The sequence below is a fragment of the Meles meles genome, chromosome 6 (genome assembly GCF_922984935.1).
Source record: "Meles meles chromosome 6, mMelMel3.1 paternal haplotype, whole genome shotgun sequence".
Lineage (NCBI taxonomy): Eukaryota > Metazoa > Chordata > Mammalia > Carnivora > Mustelidae > Meles > Meles meles.
The window spans coordinates 113,131,190-113,158,765 of record NC_060071.1 but is presented as its reverse complement, the minus strand read 5'-3'; the positions used below and the strand labels follow the sequence as shown (position 1 = coordinate 113,158,765).

The following is a 27,576-nucleotide window of genomic DNA, read 5'->3' as shown; positions in this document are numbered from 1 at the left end:
TTGAATAGTACTCCACTGTATAAATATATCTGTGTTTACTCATTCATGTGGACATGAGGGGTCTTCGCAGTTTTTGCCATTATGACTAGATCTGCTCTGAACATTCTTGTGCAGGTCTTTTATTCTTCTTTTTAACATATGGGTAAATGCCTACAAATAGAACTGTTGGATTTTCAGCACATGTTTACTTGTATAAGAAACTGCCAGGCCTTTTCCCAAGTGGTTGTTCCATTCCCACCTAGAATGTACTCTCCACATCCTCAACAACACTTTGTGGAATCAGCCTTACTTGTAGCCAGTCTGGCCCATGTCATGGGCTCCTACCTAAGAATGCTCTCACCAGCTTCTGAGCATTAGAGCAAAACCCGCATCTCACTGAGCCTCCTCCCCCAAGTATTTACCTCAGAAGTTTGAGGAAAGGGGCTTACATTTCAGTGGTTTATCTCTTATAAGGCCCTAATAGAGCAAAGGAATTTTATCTACTATCTGCCCACTTTTCCTCTATCTTGCTTAGAAAGCAAAGTTTAAAATGTCCTAACAGTCATCCGACTGGATCAAGTTGGCAAGTTCAAAGTTCTATTTTGTTTCATGATATATTTTGAGGCAAAATATTCTCCCAGTTTCTAGCAATATTTAGAAACTTTGATATTCTAGAGGAAAAAAGTTCCCAATATTCAGGCTCAAGATATTCTCCTTCTGGCTTCCCTAAGGACCATTCTTCAATTATCATGGCTACTCTGGAAAGCAGAATTTGGGCCCTCTCTTACAGAAGAGGGAACTATCCCTGAGCCCAGAGCCTTATGCATAGGGTTTTAGGACCCTCACACGAGTATTCCCACACATGCCTCTCCCCTTGCAGGCAGCTCCTCTTGGCAGACTCTGAACCACGATGCAGGGCTCTGGCGACACCCCTGCCCTCCATCCACCTCATGGGGACAGTGTGTTTGGCAGTCTCCCTTAGCTACACATTACCCCCAGGCCCATTCATCCCCCAACCTGCATCCTCTCTCCTCCCCCCTTTCTTCCAACTCTGCTCAGTTATCTCATAAAACTCTTGCTCTGTCTCTTATTTTCTTCCATATGGGAACTAAAAATGTATCCTAAGTTTGCCTGATGACTGCCAAAGCACTGCTAGTGGCATAATGAATTGGACATAATGAAGAACCAAGGCCATCAACATCTAAAGCCCTTGCAAGTACCAAGAGATCCCTTTTGCAATCTCCACAAAGGAACCTTCTACTTTTCCAACCTCTCCAAATTAAACTGGCTTTTCCTCAAGTACCGGAATTCTACATAAACAAAAAACTTTTGTCTTCACTACTGAGTTTCTGTTTTAATGAACAGCATCACAGCAACATTGTTTCCTATTACTTTGGTCGCAAAGATACAGCATGTCAGTTAGGGTTTAAATTGCAACAGTATGTCTACAAAAATCACGTAGCAAATGCCAAACTGACTTAAACTTCTGGAATAAAATCAATTTCTAAATTAGGATTTGCCTTTTTTTTTTCTATTCAGTTTTAAATATTTGTTACAAGAATTTCCTCTTTGGCATGTTTTCTCCTGTATAGAAATATATAATGATACAATAGTACCATCCGCAACATCATAGCTTTCTTCATAGTATTTCTACCTAGAAAGTATATATGATTATAATTTCATTTTACAGATGAGGAAACTGAGATTCAGGAAAGTTTAATAACTCCCAGCTAGTTAAGTGTCAGAGCCTGAATTCAAATCTTTGTCAGCCTTCAGCTGATGCTTTCTCAGCTACCATAACACCACCCAGCACACAGATTAGAGTTTCCCAGCTTGGATTGGAACAGGTCATGACTGTGTGATTCACCTCCCCATCGCTCTCTGCAGCTCCACCATGTTCTTCCCAAATAGTTATCCAGATCTCACCAACTTTCAGGAGGATAGGGGAAAACTGGAAAAAGCTCTCAAGGAAAAGCAGTAAATCCAGGTCCTTAATAAATCCAGAGCTATTTTAAAAAACAAAGCTGTACCTAGCAAAGAGACTAGCCGTGTGATAATCAGCACCTATGATGCATGTTAAATAGCTCTCACATGGCCATGAGCATCAACACAGAATACAGCTTCTGTACCTGCCCTCTTGTTATCCGGAGTGCTGGGTCTTCCTCACTACCTTGCTCTAATGGTGTTAATACAGATCAACAATGAGATACCACTGAACAGAGACTTTGTGGGCTGCAGCACAGATAAAGACTAAGAAGAGTGAGAGCCTGGATTGGCTATAGAAGCTGCCTTTCTTTTTTCACCCTGAAGCTGATGCTTTTCTACCAGCTTGGCTGCTGACATTTGAGGCTAGAGCCCATTGACTCCTTGAGCCTACCATGTTGTTAGCAACTTCATCCTTATTTCAGTAAGACTGATGCCTGAGGTGGACAGGCTCCCTTGCCCTCCATGCTACCCTTTCTAGTTTACCTTCCGGCCTTGAAAGGCTGGAAATCAAACAACATTTTTCACTCTCTTGCAGCTAGAATTCCAGATAAGAATTAGGTGCCTCTGGTTGTATGTACTTGCATGAAATCCAGAAGGCAGAAGGGAGGCAGAAACCATCTTCCTGTCCCCTCTTAAGCTTTTTTTTTGGCTGACAATCATTAATGCCAAGCTAATTTTTTCAGCATTAGTCCAATGCTCAGTGTCTAACTTCTTGGGTCCTGATAGGCAATTGTGGCTGTTTCCAGCAGCAGCATTTTTATTCTGGCTTTCTGGACCTGGGACTGCTGCTACAGGAGGGCCTCGAGGCCCTCCTTCCAGTGGTGATCTCCAAAGTGCTAGCTCTCCTGCTACGTCAGGCTCATATTACCCCAGATCCTCTTCCAGCATCTCCTCTGTCAGCACCGTAACCACTAACATTTCTCATATGCTCACTGTGTGTTAGCCATTAGGCTAAATGCTTTATAGAAATCATTTTATTTAACCCTCACCCCCCACAGACAAACCAATAAGGAAAGTATTATGAACATCCCTTTGTTCCAGGTGAATCTACTGAGATTCATAATAGAGAACTGAATTGTACTGGATCAGAGCAAAGCTAATGGGTGAGTGGGTAGAGCTGGACTTTGGCCCCGGATATGCCTCACTCCAAACCCTACGCTCTGACTCTTTAAAGGTATTTGCAGGCCCGGAACCTCTTAGCAGATTTTAATTGCCCATACACATCGTGTTGCTGAGGAGACAACCCTCTTTTCCCTTTACCCATATGCATGTAGAGGGCAGCCTATTTTGCATGGAGCTATATCCAGATATCGGAGAAGCCATCAAGCTAATGAGATAAAAGGGCATTTAAGATACCCCGAGGTATCACTTTGTAAAAACATGGCTAAGTCATACCAAGATCACGTCTTGAAGAAAGTTAAAGAATGAGGACCAAAGCCGACACAGCCTTCTGCTTGCCCCTGGAAGGCCCAGGGCTGGGGCTACAGACACGCACTTACCAGGCGCTCTATTAACAGCGAGGTTTCGGAAATGGCTGCCTTTGATCATTTCCACGGATAATCGCCCCGTTGTGGCGTTGTAGGCCAGCCCCACCAGCAGCTCCGGGGCCCCTCCATGAGAAAGCGACTGCGTGGAGGAAGCAGTATCGCTGTGAGAAAGTGCAGATGGGCTGAGCGGAGACTCTCCACTCTGGAGGGGGAGAACAACAAAGAAGCCATTGGTCCACGCTGTACTGCTCTCGTACAGAAAGCCGGTATTATGTGTGCTGAAATTGTGGCCTGGTCCCAACCGCTGCCAAAGATTACTAACGGCGCACTTGGTGTGAATGATAATGGGCCTGGGGAGTGCGGTCATGGGTGAGATGCCCTGCATTATTCGCTGACACACTTGCCTCGAGAGCTGTCTCCATTCAACATTTCCTCTCTAAACACAAAATGGACAAAGATATTATTACTTGTGTAAATCAAACCCTCTCATACAGGAAGAGCTCATAATACATTTAATATAGACCCAAGATCCCTCCTGTGTCATTTATGCTTGAGTGTTTCTACGGAACCCATCCACCCTAGGCATGAGTTTTTTTTTCTGTTCTCTGCAGCTTCTTGATGAATGCAGCAACACAGGAGGCACTCTGTCTTCACTAGAAGAGAAACGACCGTGACCACCTACCACCACACAGAATATCTGGGCCCTAGTTCTGCTTCCTAGGGTTGTCAGGAATATGCCAGATGCTACATTTTTTCCCCCCCGAGGAAATGAATTATATTGAAAACAAACACTTTTATGAGTGTTTGGTTAAAAAAAAAAAAAAATCCATGCATGGACTGTGCATCTCAGAGACTTTGCAGGTGAGCTTAGGAGAGAGTCGACGCTTTCTGCCCTGTTTATTCCCACACACTTGCTTCTCCAAAGTGCCCACCTTACTACACCAGACACATTTGGAGGAGCAGAGCAAAGTAAGTCGGGAGGTTGACTCTCACTCAAGAAGAACAGTGGGCATTGGCCCTGTGGGCATTAGACAGCCAGACTCCCAAAACCACCACCTCTTCCACCAGAAACTAGTGCATCAGACTTAGCTCAAACTGTGTCCTCAACATCTGAAATCACTTCCTAAAGCTTGTTATCAAAAACCTCACAAAGGGACATCTGGGTGGCTTAGTTGGTGAAGCATCTGCCTTCAGCTCAGGTCATGATCCCAGGGTCCAGAGATCAAGCCCCGTGTCAGTCTCTCTGCTTAGCAGGGAGCCTGCTTCTCCTCCTGCCTGCCACTCCCCACTGCTTATGCTCTTTTTTTCTCTCTCTGAAAAAGAAATAAAATCTTTAAAAAAAAAAACCACACACACTAAGAGGAATTAAATATTTTTCACATCTGTAGGAGAAAATCCTGCTTACCCAGCCAGGGTGGAGCCCTGGGCCTTCAAGAATATGTAAAGTATAGGGAGAACTGATATGGATATGTGCCATATAGGCCCTACTGTTTCGCCCAGTACTGACATATTTGCTCGGTTTGGGGTAAGGATCAGCCCTTCCCTCTGTTTCTGCAGAAGCATCTACCAAGGCACCTATCACTACAGAGCTTGCTTCCCCATTACATTTTGAATCCCTATAAATCACTCTGTTCAGTGCAGAGCCCAATGCCTGGCATATAATCATGATCAACAGATAACTGATGAAGAATTTTTACCTTCGAAGTTCTTTCACACTGGTTCATCTCCTGCCTCAACTCCATATCTCCAGGGCCAGGGCCTGGCATGGAGAAATGGGAGTGTGATCCTACCTACTCTCATTCCTTAATAGTGCAGTATTCCTTCTGACCTCCTCTGGCTTCTATTTCCCATGATTTCAGGTCTACTTTACTCAGAGCTTAAGAAAATAGAGGGATTGAAGCAGAAATGAGACATTACCTGGCTTGTGTTTTTGTTTTGAGCTTTTTAAAGATTTTATTTATTTACTTTAGAGAGAGGTAGAAATCACAAGTGGAAGAGGGGCAGAGAGGGAGAGAGAATCCTATGCAGACTCTGCATCAAGCTCAGAGCCGACATGGGGCTCCATCCCAGGACCCTGAGATCATGACCTAATCCAAAATCAAGAGTCAGACACTTAATGGACTGAGTCACCCACGTGCCCCTAGAAGGTTCATATGCATCCCTGGGTTGGGAGTAGTTTATAAGGGGCAAAGGCAAAAGCAGGAAGACCACCAGGAGGCCATTGCAGTAATCCAGCAGAGTTAGGTTTTGGTTCAACTTTGAAGACAGAGCCAATAGGATTTCAGGTTGACCTAAACAACTAAAAGGATGAAACTGCCTTTAGCCAAGTTGGAAATGATGTAGGTAGAATAGATTTAGGGAGGAAAGTCTGGAGATATTAATTTTGAGATATCTATTTAAAATTTAACTGGCTGGATCTCCTGTAACTACATTCCATAACTACTTCCTGGCTCCTTTCCTTGCCTGAGACAGGACAATCTCCTTCCTACTTCTCGATGCCTGCATGTGCCATTCTCTCCTCCTGGAATCCTTGCTCATCCACATACCACAGTCTTGATCCCTTGATTCATGGAGTTCTGTGTTTTATTACCACTTTAGAGACACATTCTCTGACCTTTCTAAACCCTTCTCTCCCCTTGCAAACCCTGGTTTGCTCTCACTTCCCTTTCTCTACCAGGCTGTTAGCTCTTGAGGGCACAGGTGTATCACCCTTTTTGTTCTTTCCTACGTGCCCTCTGCCTGCACAGTACATGACATAGAAGGCACTGAGTACACATGTTTGAATGGATGACTGCTTGGCCCAGTAGCCCAAGAGAGCCACCTGATCTTTTCACATGGTTTTTTAAAAAGAGGCCCTCCTACTGAATGACAATGAACCCCCAGCAACAGTGAGTTGTCCATCTTGGAGACATACAAGCTGTGCTGTCCTTCCTCAAAACCCCAGCAGGGATGCAGAGGATAAGGCACATGGAAGGAGCTCAGTCATATAAATGGAATGTCTGAGGAGAGACTGGAGATCAGGGCTGCAGCTGTAGCCTACTCAGACACACATGTTAAGGAGCTCCCGTTGGAAGTCCCATCTCTGAGGTTCATCATAATGCATAGTAAATGTGGGGCAAGAGGGAGGGAGATAGACCATAGGTTAGTCAATCAGCAGGATAAACCCTCCCCCCACCCTTGCTGTCATTTCCAGAAATGGACTGGGAATACATCCATCGGCTTATAGGGAAGATGGGTATGAAGGAAAAAACCACTGTACCATGAAGTGCAAATCATGGCTTATAAAGATGAGGAGAGCCAAATGGAAAATTAAATTAAGGTGTTTGAATTCACAGGCTGAATATACTAAATCAAGGGCTGACAATTCCAGATCCTTGAACATACCCGCATCATTAGCAGCACCATTTAACATACTCACACTGATATTACTTCTTGGCTCCAGAACCAGAGTCACTTTCATTTCCCCTTCTGGGTGCAGGTGGCTGAGATGGAATAGCTTCTCTCCCATCATTCTCTCACGGGTCATCTTGCGGGCAGCATACAGACGGAAGCGAATAGCGCAGGCAGCCACATCTCTGGGCTCCAGCTTGGTGAAGGTGACCTTCTCCTTGAAGACAGGGTTGGGGCCTCTCTGTATGCTTGTCCTGCCCCTCTGCTTCTTACTGGGCAGCAGCACTACGTGAACTTGCCAGGAGTTGACACCACTTCGGTCCTTGTCTGGGAGACCCTGTGCTCTCACAATGGTCACTGTGAACTTCTGGCTGGAAGCTCTATATTCAAAGATGACATCCAGGTCACCACATTTTGAGATGGGCTCCAAGACCCCCGTTGGCACCTGAAAATTGGCCCCATCCTGTTCCTGTTGCAGATAGAGGAAGAGATTAGGAATGGAAATGGTAATAACCAAATATCCTTTGGTGAGATGGTGCCCCCCTATGCTCCTTCAGAACCCTCTAATTTTTGACCACTACCACATATCCCTATACATCAGAAGGGTCTGTTTACTGGTCTATGTCTCCCTTGGACTGCAAATTCTTTAGGGGCACAGCTTCTGACATATGGTGAGCCTTCATGAATGTTTTTGGAATGAAGGAAGAAAGCTTTTATAGTTTGCCAAGTGTTTTCATATACACTGACTCTCCAAAAGCACAACTGACCACTATCATTGAAATTGAGATACTAAGTCTAAAATTAGTCAACTATGCAACTGCCAAGAAATAACTTTTTCTGAAGTTCCCAGGAGAAATGGTTAAGTCTGGGCCTGTGCTCCAAGGGCCAGGACTTCATGCAGATAAGAATCTTAATGCAGCTCACAGACAGGTGATCTCTCAGTAGATTTTCAAGCTACATGGGAGAAAATGTTTAGGGTAGATCTTCTCGAACGTTCATGTGGACTCGAGTCACTCAGAGTTTCTGATTCTGTAGGACTGGGGTGAGGCCTGAGACTCTTCATTTCTCAGGTCATGAGGGTGTCACAGCTGGCCTCAAACCACACTTTGAGTACCAAGGTTTTAGGAGGACACTTGTAGCAGTCACTTAGCAAAGAGCAACACTGGATGCAGAAACAGAACCCATGGGTTGGAATCATAACTCTACCATGCACTATCTTCTTGGTTCTGGCCAAATAGGCCACTCTCTCTGTGCTCTAGCTGCAAACTGAGCATTAAGACGCCTACTTGATGGAGTGCAGTGGTGAGGTTTTATGAGATATGGAAAAAGACCTGGCGCAGACCAGACTCCATCAATATCTACTCACATCCATGGACTGATGCTACCTATTTTCAAACATGGGCCCTTCATTATAAAATAGCACCCTTAGACAACAATTCACCCATAGCCACTCAGATCTGATGACCTCACTGAAAAAGCTGAGATGACCTGCATTACAAGAGTGGAGTACTCTCCAACAAACTATAAAGAATGTCAACATAATTCAATTTTTTTCTATGAAGGTACTATACTTCCTCATAACAAAACTTTGACCTGATTCACGTTGTAAATCGGAATCCATTCTCATTTATGTAACTGAACACCAGACTTTGCTAATGTAAAGACTACTTTATTGTTTTTAAAGGAGGCTGTCTGCTTTAAAAAAAAAAGATTTAATTAATTTATATATTTGTCAGAGAGAAGGAGAGCGCACACAAGCAGGCAGAGTGGCAGGTGGAGGCGGCAAGAGAAGCAGGCTCCCCGCCGGGCAAAGAGCCTGATGTGGGACTCAATCCCAGGACCCTGGGATCATGACCCAAGCCGAAGGCAGCAGCTTAACCAACAGAGCCACCCAGGCGTCCCTAAAGACTAACTTTAAAATATATAATAGAGTGCCTCAAAAACACGCATTCATCAACAAGACTTTCCCTGCAGAGCTGAGGTGAAAGGGCATGGTTCTCTGGAGTGAGACATCCTCGGGGACCCCACGTCTACCACTTCCTCCCCCATGGCATTGAATGAATTATCTAATCCTTTCCTCTCTCGGTTTTCTTCAACAGTAAAACGGGGATGAAAACTACTCATAGGGTTGTTGTGAAAATGAAAGGACTTGACACACGGGAGACATGGAATAAATGCCTTCTCTTTTTAAAATTCACATTAGTCTACCGAGAAAATTTAGGCTTCTTGCAAAATAGGGGAAGCTCCTTATATTCTTTCCTCAGCATGCATTCATGAGAGAGTGTTTCTATTCAGAGGTACTTAGTTTCAAGTGATAAAAGTGGTTGCTATAGAGACTTCTGAATACAACTGACTAGTGTAGATATAATATTAGAAGCAAATCTCCAAGGAGTTAGGCTAGCTCAGAAATCAAGTCACAGTCTTCTGTTAAAACTCCCCTCTCTTTTAGCCTCCTCTTGATCATCTCTATATTGCTTGCTGGATCAGAAGTAATGATGGCCAACATCCACGAAGCCCTCTCTTATGCCAGGTACCGTACTAAACCCTTTATAGACCGCAAAAGCCCACTGTTATTCACTTTAGACCTTCTTGGCTTCACCTTTTATTACGTCTCCCTCTACGCATGGCCTGTCGGGTTCTAAGTAGTTTTGGCCTGATAACAGCCCACGGAGGTCTCAACTGCCCGCTCTCAACTCTCACCACAGGCCTCTCTGTTGATGTTAAGGCTTGGAAAGTCACAGAATCCTGGCTGGCATTCATGTATGTAAATTCCAGCGTGTGTGTAAGGTTCCTGCCTCATGCAGTAACCGTGTCTCCCCTTGGACAGGTGTCCCGAGATCAGTTAATCAGCTTCTTATGGCATGGGCCCACAAGATCAAGCCGTGAGTCGCACTTTGTGGTGGCCGACTTGATTCACATTCCCATGTGGCTCTCCCTCCTTCCCTGTCTCACTCTCCCCCGTCCCTCACTCTTCTTCCCAGGGATTATACATCCTGACACAGTAGGCTCTGCTTTTGGGGAAATCCAGCTAAGAATTATTATCTTTTAAAATATTCACATTAACCTAATGAGGTAGGAATTTTAATATCTTCATTTTACGGGGGAGGAACCTTAAGATTTAGAAACTCACTCCCACCAGGACAATGCAGGATTTACCAGCATTAATGCTCAAAATCCCAAACCTTATGCTGAACCACGATGTCTCCCTTCTTCTCCCCAAGGCTCTTCCCACAGCTATTTATGTTTGTAGTAAACATGTGGGGTGAGGCGGGAGTAAGATGAAAGATGGAAATACATACTACGAATTTCACGTCCTTTTAAGTCCCTGCTCTTAAGGATAGTTAAGAGTTCCCAGTTTTGTCAGCAGCTTCAAGGCAAGGTAAAAATATTAAGTTCAGTGAGTCTCTCTCCACTTGTCAGTCAGGCTCTCTGTTCAGACAAAGGCTCACTCCATCTGCAGGTCTAAGGGAAGTCCTTTGGAGGTCTCTGAAACGACTCTCCTCAGAACCCTGCAGAAGACAGAGCTGTAGGACATAGCCAGGTTCTGGACAGGGCTGATCCAAACTGCAGCACAGGGAAGCTGGGCTCTGTGGCCCCTTCCTGGGTTGATCTGAAACACAGACTTGGGAAGGCTGGTATTTTCACAGCAATTAATTATTTCAACACACGTTACCTATCACCAGGCTCTCCTTATGCAGGTACTGTTAATACCACTAATCCATCTGACCTTCCTGCAAGGTAAAAAAATCTTTTCATTTTTATCCCCATTTGGCAGATTTTAATTAACTTCTCAAGGCCAACCGGTTAATCAGTAGAAAGCAGAGATGAAATGTGGGACACCTGCCTCCTGCGTGATCAAAATCACCAGCCGCCCTCCCAATGTCTACCCTGCCAAGCCTTGGGTCTGCAGGAAAAAGTCGATGGCCTTTTGAGCAGTGTTCAAAAATCCATCAGCCTAACCAATAGGCACACTGCCTGGCTGGTTTCCTTTTGAGACAAAATAAATGATTCTTTTAGTTTCAATATCCCGATTGTTCTTTAAGATGGGAACACTTGTGTCACACAGTCAAAACCCTAGTAGGTTTAAAGATTTTTCTATCAGGTTGAAAGCCTTTGTGTTTCAGTGAGATAGTGTTGATGTCATCTGTATGGCCCCACCTAAACAGACCTGCGATATGTTCCCATGCCAGATGCACAGGGGAAGACAGGGTTCTTAATACAGCCAAGAGGCAAATCAATCAATTCTTAAAAGGCAAGCTAAGCCTGCCAGGCAGGCAGTTACAGGAAGCGCCTCCAAGCTGCATCTAAGGTTCTACCGTAGGAGCACCAAATTACAGTTTTGGTTTCAAAATAGATAGGAGGTTGAATGGAGCACACAGAGATGTCTGGGTATTTTTGGAGTCTGGGAACATTTAGTGCTCTCAACACGAAGTCTTCTATGAAAGCTCCATGAGTCAGGCAGATGGGAGGTTACCTGAAGAAAGCAATCCCAAGCCTAAGGGAACAGTTATCAAGGGGACAGAGTATCAAGAGGCAGGTAAACAGCTTTTGTTTTGTTTTTGTGGTGAGAGAGCCAAAAAGAATATTTTAAAATGTTGTGTTGTGTTGTTGTGTGGGATTCGATAGGACTTCTTAGCAGTAAACCAACTGGGAAGCAGAATTAAATAAAAAAAAACCCAACAACTTATAAGGTTAATAGCTTTGGGTGTCTCTATATGCAGGGCTGCTCTCGACAAGCCACAAACCACCACGTATCCAAGTTACTGTTTCTTGTCCTCAGTGGTAACACCAACACATGGCACACACACCCGCCCACAGGTGTACACCTCCTTCTGCTCTCTCTACGCATCCCAATGCATTAGCAGTAAGGTTTTGGAACATGATTTTCTGTGATTATTTTTTCTTCTCCTTGAGGAGCATTTGGAATATATGACAGCCTAGGTCCTAATAAGAAATTCTACCTGTTTATTTTCCCAGGCAGCCTGATGCTAACAAAATCCTTTCACTCTTCTCCGTTCACTCGTCTCTTTCCTATTGCCCCACAAATTATATTAATATTTTATATTCATTTATTACATATTTCATCAAAATTAATTTCAAAGTAGGCACTAGACATTATTATTTGGCATCTCCTAATGTCACAGAGTCACAATAAAGAGATCTAGCTAATGAAGAATAACCAAAAATGCCTGTTAGATAACACAGTGTTTGCAAATCTTTTATCACAGTGCCTGGCACATTGTAATTGCTCAATAAATGATAGTGTCTCTAATAATCACCTCCAATCATACCTCTGCGCTATTAGGCATATTCTGGAATAAGTTTCAAAGAAGAAATAAATTTAGAAAGAACATCTTTTTTTTTTTAAGATTTTATATAGTTATTTGACAGAGAGACATGGTGAGAGAGGGAACACAAGCAGAGAGAGTGGGAGACAGAGAAACAGTCTCCTCCTGTCAGAGGAGGGAGCCTAATGAGGGGCTGATCCCAGGACCCTGGGGCCATGACAGGAGCTGAAGGCCATGCCTAATGACTGAGCCACCCAGGTGACCGGGGGCATCTTTTATCAGAGATTTACTCCAGAAACCAATGTCAATGGCCAGAGGGTCATCACAAACTAATGCCATCTCCCAGATCTTGGAATCAATTCAAATCCAACAAATTTATGGCAAGATCTTCATCATAATATCTTGCATTGTTTCACTGGGAGGGCCATTGTATTTTAATTTTCAAATAATTCTTTTATTCAAGTAACTGTAGATTTGGGGCAAATAAAAATAGACTCCACTTAACTGAAACCATGAAGGAACTAAACCAATCTTCCCTGAGAACTAAAAACTCTTTTATATAAACAAGAAAGAATATAAACAAGAATTGTAATTGTTGCTGGGTCCATTCCACCACCACTCTTTTCCCCCCATTCTGATAGAAATGTATTTGTGATTCTTTTATTGTATACCCCCTTTTATTGGTACACATGGGGGCTGTGACGTGGTCATCCAAAAAAAAATTTATTTTGAATAAAGGCTCTTTAGGCCTTTGTTTTTCAAGGTGATGTAGCCTTTTCAGAGAAATTTTTTTCTTGAGGCATGGGGAGCAAGAGGAAGCAAGAACTCACCAGAGAGCACACAACGCCCAAGCAAAGGAAAGAACAGAAAACCAGTAACTTGCCTCTGGGCTCCACATGGAGGAGCTGTCTGTAGCATAGGAGTCTTCAAACCCCCGGTTATTAAAGGCTGTCTCCAACTCCAAGCTGCCTTCTGTAGACTGGCGTCTGAGGCTGTGAGGCACTTTGGTCTCTTGGGGAGATGCACCATGGTGCCCAGTGTTCCCCACCTCACATGGGGACTGGGAATGGGCAGAAACGGGATCATCTTCACCGTAGGACAGATTCTCAGAATAATTCAGCTGGCTGGGTCCATCCAAATCTAAATTTGCAATAAGGAAACTAATTCAAATGTACTATTACTTTCCACCTTTTTACCTGGAGAAATTGAGTAGTAGCAACAAAATAAATCAAGACCTCAAAAGCAAAACCCATTAAATAACACCTGCAGAAACATAATTGCATCCACATGGTGGATAAACTAAGTCTATATAACCAAAAAGACCATTAGTTCATTACATGTGGTATAAGAAGGTTTAATGCTTTCTAGTGATATGAGGATGAAGCATGTGTTCTAATGTTAAAAGGATAAAATAAACACATTAGCACTTTGTTGGAACTAATGGCCACAAGACCTTGGGGATAGATCTAGAAAGCAAGAACAACAACCTACAGAGATCATATTGTGTCCTGACTCGACTATTTTTCTTCCTCTATTCCACTTTCACCATCTTACCCTCTCTTTGAAAGGCTTCAATGGTTCTTTCAAGTAAGAACTTCTCTACTTGATCCATGGAAGGAACACTGGACTTGGATTCAGATGATCTGGATTTAAATCCTAGCTCTGCATTAAGAATTTACACAGTATTTGAACTGTCCAAACCTTTGTTTCCTTATTGATAAAGTGAGGATAAAAGCCATTAGAGAATCATTGTAAACACATGAAATAAAAGCCTCCTAGCAGTCACTAGGTTTTCCATAAATATTAGCCTTGCTTGCTTGTCTGGCCCAAACTGGCCTCATCCAACCCAGGAATCCACATTTTCTACTACCTCCACGTTATTATCACCTGTGGTCTCATGGGGTCATGAAAACACTAGTTGTGTATTTCTGTCCACTGTGGTCCTCAAACCCCCACTCCTGCCCTCCCCTTCTTGTCCAGGCAAAGCCCAACATCTCCTGAATCTATCCTCACTTCTTGGACTCAGTATTTTTCTCTGACTTGAGTGTAATTCTACCTTCCCTATCAGCCCTCCCTTACCTATGCATCTCCTTCCTCTCCTTTAAAGTATAAGTTACCCTCAGACAGTAAAGGAAAATGGGCAGGGTCTTCCCAAGCAATAGCTTTCACACTGACTTTCCTCCCACATCCAGAAGGTAGCCAAAGACGTATTCTCTCTTTCATCTCCAGGATAAGAAAAATTAGAGATACAGACAGGACGAGTGAGTGGGAGGACAAAGTATAGATCATGAATTCAGCTCTTATTTATACTGTATGGTAGCAAGTGTTTCTACTATTGGTCTTAAATAAGCCTCAGCCAAAACATAAGCTCCTTGGCCACATATCTATGCTTCCTAGTCTTTATCCACCAGTGGGTTTCGTGAAGCTTTCCCATAACTTTCAAGGCTAGGCAGGTTAACAAATTTCTGAAGCAGCCAGGTGTGCATCTATACGGAGTAGTGGCAACAGTGGTTTACCAGCAGTTTGTGACCTACCTGCAGTAAACAGCAATCCTAAAAAATACATTATCACCCTATGCAGACTATACAAAAACATATTTAGGCAGATTGGTACTCAGAGCACAACTTCAGACTCCTAATTTGGGATTTTTCCAAAACCATGGCAAACCACTGAGAAGTTCCCTTACTGCCTTGTAATTCTTAATAATTCAGTGCAGGCCCCTTGGAAACATTTTCATAGGATACCATGACATTTTTACATTCACACATTCAGTTATTTGGCAAACATACTTTAAAAAGGCCACAGAAAATGATAGAACAAGGGATATTCCATATGCAAAACCCTAAAACATAAAGCAGAATTTTCTTCTAAGGCTCTAATTAGCACATCCATTCCTCATACCCATGAACACTAAAATGTCCTATTAAACAGTGGGCCATCCATCAACGTGTGCAGCACCCAGCAGGATTTCAGCACAAAATCTAACTTTGCCAAGAAATTACCCCCATAAAATTGTCTCATGACTTTAACTCCTACAGTGATAATACCTAGATCAGTAATAAGGGAATTTTCAAAAGCTACATTAAGCCTTGAAAAGCTATTCATAACTGAAAAACATAAGAACTATATTAATGTAACAAACCATTTTCCTTGACAGACAAGCAAGGAATGAATTAGAAAAGCAAAGCTGGGGTACAAGTCACGAGGCAGAGGAAAAGAAAGGGGATTCACCATTACCTAAGGCAATCTTCCTGTCCTATAAGTTAAAGAAGATCGTGTCACCTTAAACACATACAGAAAAGTAATTGCCTGTTGTCAGAGTAATGTATCCTAGCTTCTTAGAAATTATAGGCCATAGTTATGTCAAACAAACCATATTTATTTTAACAGAAAGATTTTTGCACTTTTTAGTCCATATCCCACTTTGACATAGTATAATGCTATTATCCAGTTACTTTATTTTACACTCCCAAACACTTCTCCCACCACCACCCACATGCAAATACTTGTGCCCACCATCTACAATGGTCAGTTTTATGTGTCAGCTTGGCCAAGCTATAAGCCTCAATTAATCAATCAAACACTAATTGAGGAAACACTGTGAGGTATTTTGTAGATGTGACTAAGGCCCTTAAGCATTTGACTTCAAGTAAAGGAGATTATCCTACATAATTAGTCCACTGAAAGCCTTAAGAGGAGACTTGAGGCATCCCTGGACACAAAGAAGTTTACTTGGGGCTCAACTTATGACCCCAAGATCAAGAGCTGCATGCTCTACCAACTGAGCCTGCAGGCACCTCAATGTCACCTTGATATATATAAAATCCTAACTGATACCCCATTCCAAACAAAACTGAGCACAGATTCTGGGGACAGTTGAACTGTTTTCAATGACATCAGGATGGCAATGTCTAGTTTTTGTGAAGCATCCTAAGAACTACAGATTTCATAAGCAAAAATAAGGCTCTGTTCAAAACCAATTAAACAAACAAACAGATAAATGCCCTGATAAGTGGACTACTCTGCCCCAGCCCACTTTTCAGACCTATAGGCCTGATATGCAGCCTCTGATCTGGATCACTTAACAGAAACCCTCTTTGGCATTCCTGGGGATGCAGAGATAGTTAATGCACAGCTATGCTACATCAGACAAATGCGACTAGAGAACCGGCCAGGGATATGAAGATAGCGTTTGCTTGGTTCTAATAACCCCACTCCATCTAGAATGAAGGATCCCACTTGATGAAACATGAGAAAACCTACCAACAACTCACTCATGGTTCAGATTTTACTGGGATTTGGACCTTTACTTTCACTGTTCCAACATTTTGAAAGCATTTTGAAAGTGGAAGAATTATCTACAATTAAATTTTATCTTAGAAAATCATATTTAAGGTAGAGTGGGAAAAAAGACTAAGTAGATGGAAGACCGGAAAAAAAAAACCCTCACAATTCCTCTCTGGGGTGCATGCTTAATCTCTTCCTTATTCTTTACTGCTGAAAACAAATTCATAAACCTAAAGACGAACAAAAAGAAATGACACAGAACAAAAAATATCATGCAATAAAAATGACATTAACATTTTCATGGCATTTGATAACCTAAACTTTAGCACACAGTTATCCTCTCCTATGAAAATTCTGCTGATTTTCTTCAAAATCTATAGGTAATTTATCCAGTGCAGTGTGCTTTTTCCTCCCTCCAACAGAGAAAGAAATGTGATCTTTCCTGTCACTCTCTGTCAAGTTTTTCAGAATCGCCAGTTATGAATAAAGTTGTGGCTAATTCCAGAAGGGGTGAGGGTTAGAATTGTTGTCAGAACTCTCAGAACATGGGCCATTTGTATAAATCAGAAACTAGACATTTGGGCTTTGGGGAAATGGGGCCATTAGCTTTAGAATGCACAGAGCTTCTCCTGGGGAATGAACTGCCATTAACTTTCATTAGCTATCATTTGCCCTTGCAGTGGAGAGGGAGGAACACTATCATGAAACACCAGAGAAAGAAAAAACAGGAGAGTGGTGAGTGAATGGCAGAGGTCAGTAGCTACTGATACACTATGGTGGTCATTGACCTTGGGTTAATAGGAACAGCAATAAAATATGCTATGTTGGCCCGTATCAGTAAGTACAATTACACGACAGAGAGCAAACTGTTATGTTTCTGCTGACAAGTAAATAAGGTTCTCTCTGGATATCCTCCTTCTTTAAATTTTTATTTTATTCGTTTTTGGACTGCCTCATTCACCTTCACCTCATCAAGCCTGACATTTCTTCTCTGTTATCTTCTCTCAGTCTCGGACTCTCCTTTTTCTCTATGTATTGCTAAGTGTTGCAAAAAATGGAAGACCTACAACTATGCCCCTCTTGGTTTGACTGACCATGTATCCAAGGGAAAGAAGAAAAAGATTAGAGAGCTCAGGTCATTTAGACCAGGTCACTAAAGCGGGCGGTGTGACATTTCTTCTAGCTTTCTACCTAATACGATTCACAGACGCTTCCCCGTCTCAATATCCTGTGCTTACTAGGGTTCCAGGCATAAAAGAGTCAGAGAGATGCCTGACCTTCACTGGGAAAAGCACTAAGAAATATTTTACTGTTCTTTTCCCAGGTTATTTTGTGTGAGTGGTGTGGAGGGAGGACTCTTAACAAGACCTACCTACCATAATGAGCCACAGGCTAGGTTTACTCTACCTCAGAGTACTGTACCACGGGGAAGGTATTCAGTCTGAAGATGCTTGGAAATGGCAGAAGACCTTGCTCTTGCTCAGCAAGCAATTCTCCTGTGGGGCAGAGGAAGGGGGTAGGGGTGGGGGTGGGCAGGAACTACAGGGAATGAGGGCAGAGGTTCAGGGTATGTGCTGTTTGAAAAGGGTTATTCAATATTACTGTACTACATGTTTTTATTTGAAAGTTAAACATGCCTGTGACTTTAATAATATGAACTATTAAAAGAAAGATTTCAAAAATTGTCTGAGGTTATACAGGTAGATAGAACATAGACTCTGATTCCAAGTGAGAGAAAAGGCGCAGAATCTCAATGTCAGCAAACAGGTAGGTGAAATGTTTCTATTTATCAGAGGAGATTAAGATTTTATAAAGCTTAATAAATACCATGCTAATTCTAGCCATTAGTGTTCAAAATATACAAAATGATAAGCTGTAAGGAAGGAGGGGAGTCCCACAAATCAGAGGTCAAGATTTTGGTACTTCTTATCCATTCCTTCTCCCAGTTCCCTGTATGACACCCCCTCTGTGAGGTTTGAAAAAAAAAACCCTTTACCCTGTTCCAGCCTCTAGTTCTTGTCCCATTTTCTTTTCTTCTCTGGGCTCTCAGATACAAGTATAATGATTGACTCAAAGGTGTTCTTACCATTGTCCATCCCTGCTCTAGATAAAGAGAGGGTTTAATGCAAAGAATACCTTCACAGGCAGATACTTCTGTGTTTTCCTCCTCATGGGTAGAGAGCAAGTGACTGAATTTTGATTTCTGCTCCAATCCCACCTGCTTTCTTTTCTCAGATGCTTCTGAATGGAAACTCTGGGACCGGGACACAGAAATCTCAAATTGTTTGATCACCTCTTCATCACTGTCAGAAGATGTGCATGGCTCTTCATCATCGCCAAAGCTGTTAACTGGGAGCAAACAAGACCCATGAGTCTCATGTGGGGCTCACAAAAATAGAGAGACTGATAACCCGGAGAAATAGAAGAACATAGAAGAACATGAATGATTAGTCTGGATAAAGCAGGCCCAACCCAGACAGAAAGATTTTAAAGCATTTTTTGAAACACAAATTTGAGTCCAAAGGAATAAAACAGGAAAAGAAAGCTTATGTGGGCAAGTAGAAATACATAGCTGGAACTCAGGAGGAACCATTAGGATACCCCTGACATAATAAGACCTTTAGTTGAGAAGGGCGGCCCTACTGATTTGTTGTGTTGCTGACATGTGCTTGTAACTGGGAACAGGACATTTGACAATGACGACAGAAAATATGCTCTTAGTCTCATCTCTGTTATTAAAACACAAAGAGCCAAGACCCATCCCAGAGAAGGCATACTTGCAACTGAGAACTTCCAAAAGTGTCCTAGTTTTGAAGAGACACCCACAGTAGTATATGTAATTTAAACAAAACAGAACTAGTTTATATTATAATGTTCTAATGCCTTTATCAGCACCAAACACCCTTTGAATTATTTGTACTACTTTCCTCATATCAGCTCACTGGCACTTTCACTTTCTCCAACAAGCCAAGATGGTTCTTCTCTTTGAGTTCTTTGCCTTTGTTGTTCCTTGCCTAGAACCCTCCAGCCCCTGGTGCTTTCCTGGCTGGCTCCTCTCACCACTGAAGTGTCAGCTCCGTGGTCACTTCGTCCTAAACTCTTCTTCATTGTCCTACTTTAAGCAATTTTCTTCAAAACATTTCTATTCCTCTCTTCTCCCCCATGACTTCCATGAGAATAAAGACATCACCAGTTTTGTTATCTGATGTCTCTCCATTATGTAAAACAATGTCCATTGCATAGTAAGTGCTTAACAAATGCTTGTTAAATCTTGAAGAAATTGGTGAAGATCCAGTGTTTTCTCCCATACCTGAGCGCCCCCCACCCTCTCCACTAACATATACTCACCCAGGGTTCCCTGTGCCTGGAATGTTTTCCCTTTGCCCCAACGCCTGTCTAGACTAAAAGAATCCAGTTTATCATGAGGACTCAGTATAGACATCACTTGTAGAGAGCCTTTCACTGACCCCTTAAATCAGGTTCAGAGCTTCTTCCATGAGCAGTAAAATAGCTCTCAACCCTGCCCTATCAATGTTCCCTCCAGCTTTGTGACAGATTTACCTATTTAATTTCCAACCATTCCACCCAATCTGTACATAACAGGAGAGAAAGAGACACAGTGGACCACCCACCTTCACTTCCCTCCAGGCCCTATCTCCATGTCAGGCACATGGCAGGCTACTCTGTAAATATTTGCTGAAAATAAACTGGAAATGATAAATAATGGGGATTTTTTTTTTTTAGAGTGAGCGAGCGAGAGAGAGTTGGGAGGGGTAGGAGAGAGGGAGAGAGTGAGAATCTTAAGCAGGCTCAACACCCAGCATGGAGCCAGACACAGAGCTCAATATCACAACCCTGAGATCTGAACCAGAGTCAAGAGTCAGACACTTAACTGACTGAGCTACCCTGGAGCTCCAGTGGGAAATTATTATTATTATTTTTTAATTTGCTCCTCCCATCCAAAAGTCATATGTAATTCTCGGGAAGAATATGGTTATTAATTCATAGATGGGTCCTGAAGATTACTACTGAGCCAGGAGCTAAGAAGAAATTATAAATACATTTTAAAGTGAGAGAAAATACTTTAAATAACAGCCTGGTCAAAATATCTATTTTCTGTCTTATTTAAGAGTTGATATTCCTGAGTTTGTTTAGAAGATTAGTAATAATAATAAATACTTTTTGCTTTTTTATGTGTGAGAAACTGTCCTAAGTGCCTTACACATATTATCTCATTTAACCCACATTAAACATCCATTACTGTTCTCATTTTCCAAGTGAGAAAATCAAGAGAAAGAAAAGTCTACAACTGGTTGAAGATCATACTCCCAATAAGGGATAGAACTGAGTTTTGAATCAAGGTAGCTGTGTCGAGGGGCCACGTTTCTAATTATTATTCTGAAGAGCCGGAGAGAGGCACTAGAAAGAACACTTCTGAATTCTGAATGCTCACATCAACTAGCTCAGCCCCTGAGGTCAAATCTCTTAACCCATCCGGATCATTTCTAATGTCTAGATCATTTCCCAGGTCTTCTCTACCTATCTAAGTTTTCTGACTCCAAACTTCCTACCCAACAAACATCAATACTGGATCTGTTTTTTTCTTTTATGGAACAGCTGATCTAAGAGTGCAAGAGTACATCACTGTCAGCTCACAGTGTTGTGTTGGCTGTGACCAGCACCAGTAAGACCTGAAATGCCAATTGTCAGAAGATATGAGATATCCCACTAATCCTAAAAAACCACCCCAACAGAAAACCATCACAAGAGGCTGTCTTCCCATGTCTCGATATGCTGTGCAAAGCACCTGTTGTAAGATAGACCATCACATAAGGGAGAGATCCATGGGTCAATGGAGCAAAATTAAACTCCCTTCACCATTAGAGCACAGGGCCAGCTGAGCACCTGGGAAGGAATTAGGGGGATATAACTATGGGAGATGAAGCATTCATTGGAGTTCTAAGATTCCATTCCATTTATATTACTAGGTCAGATTTTAAAATGTAAGTAGTCATAGTTATCAATCTCAAATTGAGTGACTGGATATTTCCTAATCTATAAAATCTATAAAATCAATAGTTGGAGTTCACTAATTTTTTAGAATTCATTAATTTACCATTATAGGATCCCTGAGAGGTGGGGTGTTTTTTTTGTTTGTTTTGTTTTTTGTTTTTGTTTGTTGGTTGGTTTTCCCCCAGTGAGTCACTGATCATCCACAGAGGAAATATTTCCTTTCACTAAGCATACACTACATTCCAGATACCTTCTTGGGACTTTGCATATATTATCTCATTTCATCCTCACAGCAACACCATGCAGTAAGGATCATTATTAGTCCCATCACAGAGATGGAAAACAGAGGCACAGAAAGTTAAGTAGATTGCCCTCAGCAACAATGTTAGAAAAGTAACAAAATGGGACTTGAACATTGAACCTGTGTTTTTAGCCACGTGCACATCATCAAACACTATCGGGTGAGGGCACTAGAGCCATATCTAGTTTACTTTTCAGAGTGAGGGGAGGGTGCTCTGCCACTTCCACCCTGAAATCTACCAGGAGGTTGTATCCTTTGTGAGAAGAGACCAGCAGTCAGCCCATGTGGGAGTGAGTGAATATCTACAGCAGGCTGCGGTATAACTGGCCTATTGCCCTTCATGGGATTATAAATAAAAACTGCACGTGCTATTCTAAGCCTCACTCCCCAAGGACTTCAGGGAATTCTCCATTTAAAAATGAAACCTGCCATCCTCCCTAAAAACCACTCAACGGCAACATAAGTCACTAATGGCACTATTACAATGATAAAAGCAATTCCATATACAGCACGTACCATGTGCAGGCACTATTCTAGAACTTCACCTATTTTAACTTATTTACTCTTTACAATAACCTAAACCCATTTTGTGGATGGGAAAACTGAGACAAAGTGAGGTTAGTAATTTGCCATAGTCATAACAGTTAGTAGTAGTGGAACCAAGATTCAAACCCAAGCTGTATTGCTCCAAAGTCAATGTAAATGAACATAATGCTCCCTCTACCATCTGCTGCCTCAAGGGAAAAAAATCATTCTTAAATCCTGGTCAAAATCTACATAACTCTGCAATCTGTACCCCAATGTTTATTGCAGCAATGGCTACGGTCGCCAAACTGTGGAAAGAACCAAGATGTCCTTCAACGGATGAATGGATAATGAAGATGTGGTCCATATACACAATGGAGTATTATGCATCCATCAGAAAGGATGAATACCCAACTTTTGTAGCAACATGGACGGGACTGGAAGAAATTATGCTGAGCGAAATAAGTCAAGCAGAGAGAGTCAAGTATCATATGGTCTCACTTATTTGTGGAGCATAACAAAGAACATGGAGGATATGGGGAGATGGAGAGGAGAGGGAGTTGAGGGAAACTGGAAGGGGAGATGAACCATGAGAGACTATGGACTCTGAAAAACAACCAGAGGGTTTTGAAGGGGCGGGTGGGTGGGAGGTTGAGGAACCAGGTGGTGGGTAATAGGGAGGGCACGTACTGCATGGAGCACTGGGTGTGATGCCAAAACAATGAACACTGTTATGCTGTAAATAAACAAATAAAAAAAAAAAGGAAGATTTTATGTGTGAGAAAGATACCATACACTGTTGCTGACTCTGAGATGCAGGAGATTACCTACAAGGGCCAAAGAGAGACTTCTAGGAGGCAACAATGTCCCTAGCTTTCTGTCAGCAAGGAAACAGAGACCTTGGTCCCACAACTGCAAGGAACAGACGCTTCTGGTCACCTGAATGAGCCTGGAAGTGGATTCTTCCTACAACTTTCTCTTAAGAGCCAGCCTATTAACACTTTCATTTTGGCCTTGTAAGATCCAGAGTAGAGAACCTAGCTGAATCAACCTGGACTACTGATCTATAGAAGTATAAGATAATAAATTTGTATTGTCTTAAAAAAAAATCTACACAACTCTGTTTTATCACGAAGAACACAAAATCACATACTTTGAGCTGGAAAGAATTTTTATAAGCATTTTTTTAGACTTTATTTTCTTTATTTAATACAGAGAAAGAGAGAGCACAAGCCGGGGGAGCAGCAGGCAGAGGGAGAGGGAGAAGCAGGTTCCCTGCTGAGCAAGGATCCTAACGTGGGATTCGATCCCAGGACCCAGGATCATGACCTGAGCCAAAGGCAGACACTTAACTGACTAAGGCACCCAGGGATCACTATAAGCATCCTTCTAAAAGATTCCCGTGGGGTGCCTGGGTGACTCAGTGGGTTAAAGCCTCTGCCTTCGGCTTGGGTCATGGTCCCAGGGTTCTGGGATTGAGCCCCGAGTCGGGCTTTCTGCTCAGCAGGGAGCCTGCTTCCCTTTCTCTCTCTCTGCCTGCCTCTCTGCCTACTTGTGATCTCTTTCTCTCTGTCAAATAAATAAATAAAATCTTTAAAAAAAAAAGATCCCTGCTACTTACCTTGTAATAAGTCTATGTCAACAACTAAATAGCTGATCTGGATTTCATTCAACTTAAATTTTTGAAAATCACAAAGTCTCATCTCAGTTGTGACACTTCTTTCAGAGATAAGAGTACTTTCTGAAATATCATATAAATACCAAGTTTAAACCCCTTTCAAGCTAAGTACCTGGGAAATAACATAGTGGGAATTTGTATTCAAGTCTTCACCCCTTCATCCAATTAGCTTGCTAAAATAATAGGGGAAAAGATTGCACAATTACCGTGGATGTGGATACCTCTTAAAGTTGAGACTGTTCATTTCACTCAGACACAGAGGGATCATCGATAGAACCTAAATACCCAGCACCAGAGAGAAGGCAGACTCTTCTGCAAACTTTCTGATGCTTGGCCACCCAGCTTCATCCCTTTGTTCGCAGACTATAGAGGGGGTACCCCGGGCTTCTTGAACTGGCAGGAAGAGCATATCTAGGAAAGGTAGAGAGTGCTGACTGGAGACCCATCAGAACTGAATCCCTGCTACAGTGTTCCTTCCTCTAATTTGTAATGACTTTTTTTTCCCCTAGTTTAAGTAGGAAGGGGCAGAGCAATGCTATCTTTATGTCTCACATTTAAGTAAAGAAGGTGGGGCCTCAGAGCCACAGAAACAGCCTGTCAAGTACATACGTCAAGACTAGAGTGGTTAAGAGTGTGGAATCTGGAGCCCAGCAGCCTAGCTCTGAATTTGAGATCTTCTGTTTGCTCGTTTGAGACCCAAACAAGTTCCTTACTCTCTCTGAACTCTGGTGTCCTTATTTTGAGATTCCTTACTTCTTAATGTTGTTGAAACAAATAAATGAAATAAAATGCACCTGGGTGGCTCAGTTGGTTAAGCGTCTACCTTCAGCTTAGGTCATGATCCCAAGGGCCTGGGACTGAGCTTGCTTCTCCCTCTCCCTCTGCCACTCTCCCTGCTTGTGCTCCCTCTCAAATAAATAAATAAATAAAATCTTTAAAAAAAACAAATGAGGGGCGCCTGGGTGGCTTAGTGGGTTAAATCCTCTGCCTTTGGCTCAGGTCATGATCCCAGGGTCCTGGGATCGAGTCCCGCATCGGGCTCTCTGCTCAGCAAGGAGCCTGCTTCCTTCTCTCTCTCTGCCTGCCTCTCTGCCTACTTGAGATCTCTGTCTGTCAAGCAAATAAATAAAATCTTTAAAAATAAATAAATAAATAAACAAATAAATAAATGAAATAAACCACTTAGCCCATGCCTGGTATGATATGCTCATAAATATTGCTATTATTATTATTAATATCATTATTGTCTCCTATCATGGCAGTGCCCTTATTGGAAGCCCTTTTATGAAACCTTGCACTTAGATGCAAAGGAAAGAATGTGCCTGTTCTTGCAGGGTCTACTTGAAAACTCATCATAGGGTTGTTGTAGGGGAAAGGTGGAAGAAACAGGGCTGGGCGAGGAGGAGGTAAGCCAATAATGTGAATTGTGTTACCTTCTTTACCTCACTATCCTTTTTCCCAAGCCTGGAAGTGGGGTGCTCTGTCAGAGTTGGCAATGCTGTCTGGCTGTAGGCAGTGCCCAACACCTGCTCATTTTCTTTTTTCTTTTAAGGCAACAAAACCAACTGGTGATACAAGGGGAGGATTTCTTAAACCTGTCTGCTGCTATTTCACAGATGGAGTTAGAATTTATAAATGATCAGTGAAGCTCTGAGCTTATTAATTTGTTCCCACCCACATAGGAGCAATTAGGTGGAAGGAAGTGCTGCTCACATCTTATGCATGGGAAGAGGAGACAGGTCGGGGTGGGTTGTGCTCAGTGGTGCGGTACCTGGGTGCTACTTTTAGCTACCGTTGCAGGAAATCCCTTATATACTAGATTTCTCAAATACCCACAGCAAACGTCTGCCCAGGGGTGGCTGGCTAAAGATGGAAATAACAACAGTAAGTTGGTTAAAGTGAAAAAGGAGAGGGGAGGTCAGATGAGACAACTGCCCATTTCAGATCGTTTCTAGAAGCACGATCCAGCCATTATTGGATTCAGGCAGGAGAGGAAAAGATTTTTATTTATTATCCAGCCTTAGGGGTATTTTTCAGACTATGTTTTGTGGAAGTCTAGAGTTCTAAAAGGAGCTTCAAGGCCTTTGGACATATGGGTGGTTGCATTGGGCAGGTTGGGCCATGCAGCCTGTAGAGGCAGGGCTGTTTTGCTCTCATATTATTTACATTTTTATAAGATTTTGTTGGGAAAAGAGTAGGAGTCCTGACACTTTTAAAAGTTTGAAAAACAGGGGCGCCTGGGTGGCTCAGTGGGTTAAAGCTTCTGCCTTCAGCTCAGGTTGTGGTCCCAGAGTCCTGGGATTGAGCCCCGCATCGGGCTCGCTGCTTGGCAGGGAGCCTGCTTCCTCCTCTCTCTCTGCCTGCCTCTCTGCCTACTCGTGGATCTTTGTCTGTCAAATAAATAAATAAAATCTTAAAAAAAAAAGTTTGAAAAACAGCGATATAACCCCATTCCCTCATTCTACTGAACAGACACTGTGTCTGAGGTTACTTAAGGGACTCGCCTATAGCCAAATAGCTAATTAGTGGCAGAGGAAAGACTAGCACCAGGTCCTCCCGTGCACACCGGCTCTTGCTACCCTGTACCTTGTGCAAGGTATTTTGACAACTCCATTTCCTATATGCACAAAATGATGGCACTTGCAACACTTATATATGAGAGTCAAAAAGAAAATCTTTTATTAAAACGAGTTACGGATCACTAGAGTAGGGAAAAATTACAACATTGAAGATTCCAGTTCCATTAACAGCAGAATAAGTGATTTGAACTCACCTATGAAAAACAATTATAAACTCATGTAAAAAAAATTAAGTCAACCAGTAAGCAAGAGCAGGGACAATCTGGAGAGGATCCAACTTTTGAAAGAAGGAAACTTCCATGATTACATTGCTTTTCTGCTAAGAGTTCCACCAAGTCTATGAAGCATAGGGGATCTGGGACTCTGGCAGACACAGAAGGCTTATTGACTTACGGTGTCAGAGGACAGAATTCAAGACAGCTGGAAATATAGGTGGAAACTCCAGAAAGGAGGAAACCACAGAAAAAAGAACTCCAAAATCTGCATATGAACTTGGCAAACACTTGGTTGAAATGTGGAATATGAATGCACGGGGTGGGGGGGGGGGGGGGGGGGAGAATCCAAGGAACTCTCAAAAGTAACAGCTAGAGGGCTAAAAAATCTGAGCAGACATTTTGGCTGCAGCCTATTTCAGGAGTCAGGAGTCTGAATCTGGCCAAGTTAGAGACCCCAAGTATTCCATTAAAACTCTAGACAGATCAACCTGAGAGCTAAGACTAAAAGTAAAACTGAAACAAACCCAACAGAACAAAGGAATCATAAGATCAAAGGAATCCACTAATAATGGAACTGTGTGCTAAAACAGAAAGTAACTCACTTCTCTTCCCCACCAGGCCAAGCTCATCCCAGGTAAGAGAGGAAGCATCCTGAAAGCATCAGGGGTGGGGTGATTGGCTCAGGCTATGGAGATCACACAAAGGCAGCACCATAATAGGCAGTATTCTGAACAGAGCTGTATCTGTACTCACCAGGCCCTCATTTCTCATTATCTGACTCTCTCAACTACAAATGTTTCCTGAACACTTGGCTTTGACAATCACTTTCAGGTTCATCACTGCAACAG

The 27,576-nt window shown here is 42.5% G+C and overlaps 1 protein-coding gene across 3 annotated transcripts in view; it reads right to left on the bottom strand.

Moving 5' to 3' along the window:
• SYT16 (synaptotagmin 16) overlaps nt 1-27,576 on the bottom strand; it is a 258,100-nt gene that overhangs the window by 16,472 nt on the left and 214,052 nt on the right. For all 3 annotated transcript variants that reach the window (XM_046007086.1, XM_046007085.1, XM_046007084.1), the window contains 4 exons: nt 18,554-18,766; nt 13,014-13,270; nt 6,871-7,311; nt 3,465-3,654 (listed from right to left, as the gene is read on the bottom strand). In XM_046007086.1, coding sequence (XP_045863042.1) covers nt 3,465-3,654; nt 6,871-7,311; nt 13,014-13,270; nt 18,554-18,766 — 1,101 coding nt within the window. The remainder of the gene's footprint in view (nt 1-3,464; nt 3,655-6,870; nt 7,312-13,013; nt 13,271-18,553; nt 18,767-27,576) is intronic.